Here is a 9,537-nt window from a genome sequence, read left to right on the forward strand (position 1 = left end):
TAAAGTATTGTTATGAACTTTCTCCACAACGATGGGGAATTAACACTTTGTGTTGTCCATAAACAATGACTGCACAAAACCTAAGGTGGGAAAAAATATATATTTCATGTTATCAGCCATTTTATTACATGAGCATTAAGTTTGTTTTATGCTTTTAAACTATCCAGGCTATACACTGCTTACTAGAGGTTCAACATGCGTACGCCCAGAGAACACAGCAGGAATAGTCGAGCACTAATGTACGCAACCTCACAGCACCCACTCGCCGGAGACGGATATGTGAAAGGTCAGAAATGTGAACATCTGTAGATAATTACAGATACACGCCACGTACAAATGAGGTGCTGGAAATAAATAATTAACGCTGCTTTACACATGGGAACATGCTACACTGTGCTTTCGAGGCGGATGATTAGGAATACATTACTGTCTGAAAAGGTCACATCGATGACGTAACCGTGAGCGCATGGGACTTGCAATCGAGGTCGCCCGATCGATTTCCTGGCGAGGTTGTTGAATCGACGATGCAAGATTGTTAACACCCCATTTTTCCTCCGACCATCCAGCAGTATGCAAACAATGGAAACACCAGTCAGTCGACTGGCCAGAGTGAAAGAGTAGGCCAAAAATACGCTCCAGAGCTCCCTCTATTGGAAGTCCTTCCACCAACAGTGCCACAAGCAAGCAACTGCAGGGTTGCACCTTTACATACAGAGACTAATTACACCAGGCATACAAAAATACTACACCACACTCGGTATGGACGGATAATTGTTCAGGGAAGATGTGTGATGGTTGCGTATATGCAACGTTGTACCGTACGATAACAATGCCACATTTACAGCCACGTGACTGCCGCAACCGTAATTCTATTGCACAGCGGCGTCCGCAGAAGGCTCCATCATATGAACAGCTGACAACCCGGCCCGATTGCACACAGGAGGTAGCCTGACCTGCTAATCACAAGCATGATGATGATGATGAATTAAACTCGGAGCGCGGCACCGCACAGGCTGCGCTCACTCTCGACAACGAGAGAACACGGCGAAGAGGCGCGACGAATCTCAATCGGGGGAGAAAAAAAGCGACATCCACGGGGTGAGCCGGCGATACCAACAGTTGCCCAAGCTCTACAGTTCCCCAACATACGAAGGTGTGATCGGCCAATTCACGAGTGTTTACATGTGGGAAGAAAACGGAGCACCCCGAGCAAACGCACGCGTGCAAGGGGGCAACGCACTATCCCACACAGGTAGAAAAGGTCCGTATTTTGTTCCGTACTACCTTCTGTCAAACCAGCGCATGGCACCTTGACGCCCACAGTAAAGGAGCGTCACGACATTTGTGTGATCCAGCAAACCCGCGCCTCCGCAGTTGCTGGTTTACAGGTCAGGTTTGCGATGGACGGATATGCGACGTTATGCTGCATGATGACAACGCTCGCCTCTCCCTTGCATCGATGTGTGTGTATATCGACAGGCATGAAGACCAACGGGGGATGCGTTCGTGATTTGCCGGCTGAAGGCGATGTCGAGCTGAGCCCCAGCAAAGAGAACATCGCTCTCAACCGCATACCGCTGGAGGGGTACCAGCTGCGTGACCTGCACCAGTTGCTCGTGGAAGGCAAGCACTTCCTCCAGGTACCTCTGGCAGAGCCGTGAAACATTCATAGCCGGGAGGGGGGTGGCTATGTACGCCTGTAATTCAGCACTGGTGGATGACACAAATGTTGCGAAACTCCCTTAGCATGCTCTTAGTTCTTTCGGTAAAGTCACCATGTAGGTAAAAAATGAAATTAAAATTAATAAAAAATTAAATAAAAATCACGACGTTTCGGAGGCAACACAAGTCTCCGTCATCAGGTGGGACCGTCACAGCCAGATTTGCTGCATCAAGTGAGGCAGGGATTCAAGATGCAAGCTCTTAAATACAAGTTAAGGGGGAGGGGAGGAGAGGGGGGGGAGCTTATCAGAATGTGGTAGCCAATGAATGGGACGTATCGGGAGGGGGGGCGGGGCTAAAAGAGAGCACGAGGTGCTCGTAGGCGTCGACGTGGACGTGTTTGTGCGCAAGCCCCTGTTGTGGTGCTTGTCCCCTGGTCTGCCAAGGAGAATGTGGTACAGAATGTGTTGACTCATCAACGTGCCACTGAAAATGTCGAAATTCTTTGGTTCTTTCGGTAAAGTCACGTAAGGTATAAAATAAAATAAATAAAACTTCAAATCTAGATTGAAAATGTCTGTTTCCCTTGATGACATCACTAAAATATATATCACCAGGGCAAATATCAAACAAGCAAACCCGTTTGTACTTAACCCACTTTTATGTCCTACTCACTCAAAGGAACAGATAAAATTCCAATGCGAATTAAACATCAAGCAGTCAGGCTGATTAACGATCCCGCACTCACCGATTAAATCAGTCACCTCGTTATCACTTCTCGTTCCCATGAACTTCACTCATTGATTCCCTCCACCCAATTACGTGGAATCGGTCGAGCACACTGACTATTTCGTCTCATTTGTACCGTGATTAACCACCACACTGCAGGTAAAAAACAATACACTCACCCATTCAATCACTCACCCACTCACCAAACTGTGGGTCCAAACACTCCTATTTCTGCATCTTTCCCCGCAGCGCTCCACTTTGGACTTTCTTCCCATCGCCTCTCTTCCAAATCTCTTACAATTGCCTTGCTCAATTCAAGAAGCGGATTAACCGTTACTATTACACATGCAAGAATGTCGCTCGCTGCTTGGCACTTGGATTTTTGGACATGTGCCCAGCATCTGTAAAAAAATTAAATCTGACATCTTTTTTTGATTAGCTTGACGTCTCGGCCCATCGCTGACACGGACCAACTCGTGTGCGATTTTCTCTTCCAGCTGCCGCACACGAGGCGCTGCTCGCACGACGATGGGGACATGTGCTGGCCCGTGGGCTCATCCAGCGGCAGCAAACTTCGCGGACCCACAGACGACTCCTCCACCGGGCTGCAGCAGCACGCCTCGCCCAAGCACTACCGCAAGAGATTAGGCGGCGGCGGCGGTGGCGGCATCGGAGTAAGCAGCAGCGCCGGGCAGATCTCCACCTCGGGGTCGGCTCCAGACGGGCGCCCCGCCAACTACGCAGGGCGCAGGCGGCGCTCGGAGGGTGGCGTGACGGCCACGCTGCGTCCCGTCGTCGTCAAGACCATGAGCCTGGACGAAGGCGATGGCGACAGCGGCAGCAGCCGCTTCTTCACGCTCGACGAGATCATCAGCTACATCGACGAGACGCCGATGGTGAGCCCCTGCCCGAGCCCGGCCCACTCCTCCACGCCAAGAGGGGGTGGCCCGCGCACCAGCACGCCTGTGCCAAGGCACGGCACGCCGTCCAAGGGCGCGCGCGGCCTGCCCGACTGTGAACTGTTTGTCGTGTCTGGAGGGACCTTTGACATCGGCGGCGACGGTGGTAGTCGGGATGCGGAGGACGCGGAGATGGCGGCAGCGCAGATGAAGTGCGGAGAGCACGGTGCCGCGGACGGCTGCTGCTGGGACAAATGCTCGACCATGAGAAGAATCAATATTTCCACGCAGAACGGTGTAACTCAGTGACAATGTGCGCTGGAATTGCACGCGTGGGCACTGAGAAACGCACTTGGTGTTTCCAAGATCAGGCTCTCGGGGTGGAGCTCTGAGGTCCCTCCATGGCCTCATGTGAGATTTTCCACCGAGATTGTGAGTGTGGAGGCAGATTGGACTGTTGAAACATAACAGCTTTTTTGGAAAACCCAGTCTTGAGGGGTTTATTGATAAGCCATTGAATAAATGTGTATCTTTGCCGATTGATAAGATTGCAGTGCTCACGATACTACTACTACTGTGACTGTAATTAAAAACCATGGATGGTGATGAGAGAAAAAAAGCCCTGAATACAGATCAGGACAATAAAAAAAGAGTAAGACGCATTCAACAGCAGAGAATAATCAAACAGAACAAACACGTGCAGAGGAAAGGGTCTGTTTCATCATCGAAAGAGAATCGCACTTAGTAAGTCCATCACCAATGGGCATAAAGGACCAACGTTTTGCGGCAGTATTTGTTTGAAGGGGCATAATCCTAGACTGGTTTTGACTTTGCTGAGTCTCATTAGCAGCGTGTGGCCTGCATAACAACTGTTCCCGGGTTGACTGGTGTTATAGGCATGAGCCATCTTTTGATCACTGTTGGGACCGATAAGCGAAGGGCAAAAATATTTCAGTTATCTTGCGCCCTCTTGTACAGCAGCGGCGAGGTTCGAGGTTTGAGATGAACGCGTAACAAGGCTCGTGTTGCTGCGAGGACTTTTCTTACTTGCATGAAGCATGTTGCGTGTATTGTGCAGCCACAGGTGCTGATGTGCTGAATATCAAGAAGGGAACCATTCAATAGTTGAGCCGTGATGATTTGCAAGGAAAAACAAAGGATAGATGTTTCCTCCGATACAAGCGAGTCTCCATCTAGTGGTGGTGAAGGGTCACTAGGAGAGCCTTACTTTAATATTCCATTAAAACAGAGTTGTCGATTTGTCACACAAAGGTTGCCGATATTCACATTAGATTTTTTATTTAAGCACATCATCAATTGATTTTATTTTCCGAAGGAAGCACTTTCTCTACGGACATGATGTTAAATGTCACAAAGGCGAAATATTGCGAAGCACGTTGATCGATTTTGTGCAGAGCGAATTGTGGGTTACGTTTATGATATTAATAATAGCAATGCCATTTACTTCACCAGGAGAGCCTCACTGAGTCTCAAGACTCTTCTTGGGAGGGTCCTGCTACATTGAGATGTTTTGGCCAACTCCATGAGAGGGGTTGGCTTCGTGTGGGAGGAAACCCAACTCCCCCAGAATAACCCCACGCATATTTTTGAAGCGGGTAAAACCTCGCAGATTAAAGAATCCATTTCTGCACTGCCATTTCCTGGCCACCTCTCAACACCAGCATACAACACTTGGTATTCCAAGGCAGTCTCCCGTCCATCCAAGTACTAAACACAGGCTCAGGCCTGCTTAGCTCGTTGAGATCTGATGATTGGAAGCATTTAAAAGGGTGATTTTGATCTTGTATTATGAAAGGGTTCATTTTGCCGTTTTTGTAACTAACTGTAAATATTGAAACGATTGGCAAGCAAGCTCATAGTGGCCATCGCCTTAGGCGCAGCTCTGCAATTCAAGCCGAGCTGCGCTTAAGTGTCACGAAAAAAGTTGTTTCATCTCCTTGTACTGTATTAATTTCCTGTCTGGGGGACCAGGGTTGCAGTGGTGAGCACATTGTACTGCGATAAATCCCGATACTCGAGTACTCCGGTTTAGTTCCCAGCTACAGATAACATCGTGGTGATTTATATCTGAATATCTGAAGCAGACGTGGCAATCCTCCCCTGCTAACCAAACATCCCCTTCACCAATCCGCACGTGACCAACGTATGGTCTAACGACCCCTCATGACTAACACTGTGTGGGAAGGCCTTCATCCAAACAGTGGATTGACAAAGAGCTGAAAAGTATTATTGTCGATGACTTTATTACGATATTAATTCTAAAAAGACCAGGATTTATTTACAAATGTGTTATGGATATATGGAGATGGCATTTGTCGGAATGCGGTTCTAAAATATGATACCTTAAAACATTTATAATCCAATGGGAAATCTACTCGTATTCATGAATGAATTGCATAGTACTGCAGCCAAGAAAAACATTACATAAATTGTACTTAAGTGGTTAGTCAATTGTATTATCTCATACAAAAGAGCGCAATTTAAAAAGATGGTTTAAACACTGCAATGAAGTGCTCTGATAAAAGCTTAACGATTGGGAACGTAACAATGCATCAATAACTTTAAATGTATCATTGTGCTCACAACACGTGCATAGATTCCTACTTGTATGACTCCTTTGTTGACCATTTATGTATTACTACATGCCGCTACATCAAGGCTGAGTGAACAAAACTGTACGGAGACAGAAAAAAAATTCAAATAATGCAAACGGGGCAGTAAAAACGAGACAAAAAAATACTTCATTTGGTTAAATAATGATCACGAATCTACGTTAAGAGTTCATTGTTACACGTTCATTAACAAGCCCACGTACTGGCACCTTATGACCAGGGGTCAGATCTCCACATGGCCAGGGATGGCCAAACCGCGGCTGGGCACTTCCAAGTGCTGCTCGATGGAGACGTTCATGTGTATATATATATTTTTTACTTTTCAATTTTATCTTCATTTGAAACAGGAAACATCTGCAGAATTGCGACTAGCACGAGGCACTTGTGCCTGTGGCGGCCGAGCCAGACATAATGAGTACTTGTGGGGTGCTAATGTAGATTTTTTTTTAAATGAAAAACTCCACAGCCAACCAGCGCACGAGCGAACTGGCTGTGACCACCGTTGTTGTTTTGTGGCGATCGGGTCTTGTGAATATTTTGGTTCGGAAGGGCAGGAAGTTTGGTCACGCACTGACCACTCGTGTAGGCACCATTGCCTCTGTGCTCTCTTTCTTCCACACTCGGGTTACACAACACCACCTAAAGAGACTGGAGACCTCGTTGTCCCACGAGCGAGGCGGTCCATGCACACGAGGCATGCATTTCAGTTCCCCGCGGCGTTCCTCTCGTCTTCCTGACACAGCTAAGCAACGCCGTGCAGGAAGAAAAACACCAAGCGACAACAAATATAACCCGCAACAGATGGTGACGTCGATCTCACAACATCGGTGCACTCCGTGAAAACCCCCAATGATTTGTTCTTGCAACCTTGGACGATGGAGTTATGTGATAATGCTCCGTCATTGGTCCACGATTATCCTATCCCGTGGAAGTGCACACCTGCGACAACGTTTCGCACGTGTCTCGTGTTTTCGCCCCGATACCCGCGCCCTTTCGCCTGTGCGCTTGCTGGGGTTTGGCTTTTCGGGGCGTCGGTTCAAGTGATGATGGCTCGTGTCCCAGGGGGGGGGGGGGGGGGCATGCGTGCTAGCGGCTGCGACCGTTACAATGATGTGACTGGTCCTATTGATATGTTACCGATGTTTCAGGTGTTCTGTAGCTGAAGGTTGTGTGCTTTGATAATAAACGTTTTAAATACCATTATGTGCTTTAAGTTGACGTCCCGTATTGTGTTAATTGTATTGGTGAATTTCCAATTTGAAATGAAAAAAAAAATTCCGCTATCTTCCCTTCTGAACTCAACAACTGCCTTGTCTTGTGATTCCAAAATTCGTTACTATTATGATCAATATCATCGTCGTTATTTTAATTTGTTGTTTTTTGTTGTTGTTATAACGTGGGTTGGATGACTGTACATTGGGTCAACGTGCTCGTCTCTTTTTGCAGCAGAAAACAATATTTGAAAACACATCCCCCCCCCCTCTCTCCTTCAAACGAATAAAAAAAGTATGCCCGTTTCTGCTCTCAGCAGCATCAATCGTTGTGTTCTTACTCGAGTCCAGTTTTGCAATGATGACCCTGTTAAAACTTTGCATGGCAAATCAGTGGCTCATTTATGTAATGCGTGTCTCTCTGTGCTAAGCAGAAGAAGAAGACAAACACTGCACAGGGACAAATATGTGCGGCTTTGCATTCGTGCGGCGTGTTTGGCCTCGCACACCGATGCCATCGCTCCAAGATTAAATGTTTACTTACTGCACAGAGACAAATTAAACGCGGGGCGAGCCACCGAAAACTGACGGACGAAAATCATTCATGAAGCACGGCACTGATTGGCCGCTTGCGAGGTGTCCCGCTAAGACGACACGTGCACTGGCTGATCGAGCAGCAATTGACGCATTCGGCATCGTCGTCGTGAAAGCGTGCGCGTAAAATATACCCCCAACGCCGCTGTCACCAATGTGTAAATTTTTTGTAAATTATAGATACCGTAAGAATTCTAGATTTTAAGCTTTCGTGACTGCAAGGATTCATATTCTTAGGTTTTTTTCGGTAAAGTCACGTAGGTAAAAAATTAAAATTAATAAAAGTATTTTATTTTATTTTTAGTTTACTTTTATTAATTGAATTGTTTTACCTACGCGACTTTACCGAAAAAACCTAAGAATATACCGTAAGAAATTTGCTTTGGGGTCGGGCAGCAGACTTCGCCATCAAATACATGCCTAAGAGTTTTTATTTTGGGGTTAGATCGTGTAAATATATAAATGTGTCGTTCAAACCCGCCACGACCCGACACAGCCAACGAGCAATGGTTGTCACGTAAACTGAACTTGACAATTCGTCACTATATTCTTGGTTCTTTCGGTAAAGTCACGTAGAAGGGAAATAATTAAGTAATACAAATATTATTTATATAATACAAATATTCACGCGAGACTCCGCTGATGATCCCCACTTAATAATCGGAACCAGAGTGTTGTTGTTGTTAAACAAATGCTGCCTAAATTATGCAATTATGGGCCGTGACGCTGATGGAATGTGTAAAAAAAAAGACTTCGAATAAGTTATTGTGTGGAGGAATAAGTGCACATGCGAGTCAGACGAAGTCTGCTCGCTTGATTTTGCTGCTGATGTGCAGGAACAATTTGCATGCATCATGTACGTTGGTTACCATATGACTATCCCAACCGGTAATGACTACGCATTGTAATGTATATACATTCATTAACACCCCACCCCCTCCTCTCTCTGGACTTCGCACGTGAGTGGGTTTACAAGTGCCGACGTCACATCTACCCCTCTATTTCAGGAGCGAAACAGGAGGATTTCTTATTCTTAGGTTTTTTCGGTAAAGTCACGTAGGTAAAACATTAAAATTAATAAAAGTAAAATAAAATAAAAATCACGACGTTTCGGAGGCAACACAAGTCTGTCATCAGGTGGGACCGTCACAGCCAGATTTGCTGCATCAATGATTAATTTTAATGTTTTACCTACGTGACTTTACCGAAAAAACCTAAGAATATGAATCATTGCAGTCACGAAAGCTTCAAATCTAGAATTAAGGATTTCTTCACAAATCTGGTCGTTGCCTGATGCTGCTCGTTGTAATGTCCTGGCGAAACATCGTACTCGGATTGTAAATGTTGTGGATTTACTCTCCATCACACCGATGTGCTGTACTCGTAACGAATTGGCATGTTCTGTTTACGTGACAAACCTTAGTAGTTGGCTTTGTCGGGTGGTGGCGGGTTTAACGACAAATGCTTGAGATGAGATGCAAGTTGCTTATCGCTGTGCGACGCGTTCTAAGAACGTCCCGGAATAAAGGCGCGCTCCATCATAACAAATTATCAGCGTGCCTCGATGTTGGCACATTCCGCGTTATTTGATCATATTGCCCGGCCCCTTTATGACGAGACATAAGGGGACACACGCAGGTGCTTCGAACTCCAGGCGTAGCAGTTGATGGGAAACTATCTTAAATCGTCCCCCCCCACCCGCATCTTTCCACTCAACAGCATAAATGGGCTACATCAGCCGATGGGCAAGTTGCACGTGGCGAGTTAAAACTGTGGGTTTACTCCAACCTAGATTTGAAGCTTTCGTGA

At 46.4% G+C, this 9,537-nt stretch overlaps 1 protein-coding gene across 2 annotated transcripts in view; it reads left to right on the plus strand.

Annotated features, from left to right (window-relative positions):
- The window catches only part of LOC133351141 (probable G-protein coupled receptor 162), a 46,490-nt gene extending 38,662 nt beyond the window's left edge, over positions 1 to 7,828 (plus strand). For both annotated transcript variants that reach the window (XM_061566124.1, XM_061566123.1), the window contains exons 4-5: positions 1,480 to 1,640; positions 2,889 to 7,828. In XM_061566124.1, the coding sequence (XP_061422108.1) occupies positions 1,480 to 1,640; positions 2,889 to 3,599 (872 nt within the window). In that variant the 3' untranslated portion in view covers positions 3,600 to 7,828. The remainder of the gene's footprint in view (positions 1 to 1,479; positions 1,641 to 2,888) is intronic.
- The last annotated feature ends 1,709 nt before the right edge of the window (positions 7,829 to 9,537 follow it).

Source organism: Lethenteron reissneri, chromosome 36 (assembly GCF_015708825.2).
Source record: "Lethenteron reissneri isolate LAM-NWPU_2019-01 chromosome 36, ASM1570882v1, whole genome shotgun sequence".
NCBI classification, from domain to species: Eukaryota; Metazoa; Chordata; class Hyperoartia; order Petromyzontiformes; family Petromyzontidae; genus Lethenteron; species Lethenteron reissneri.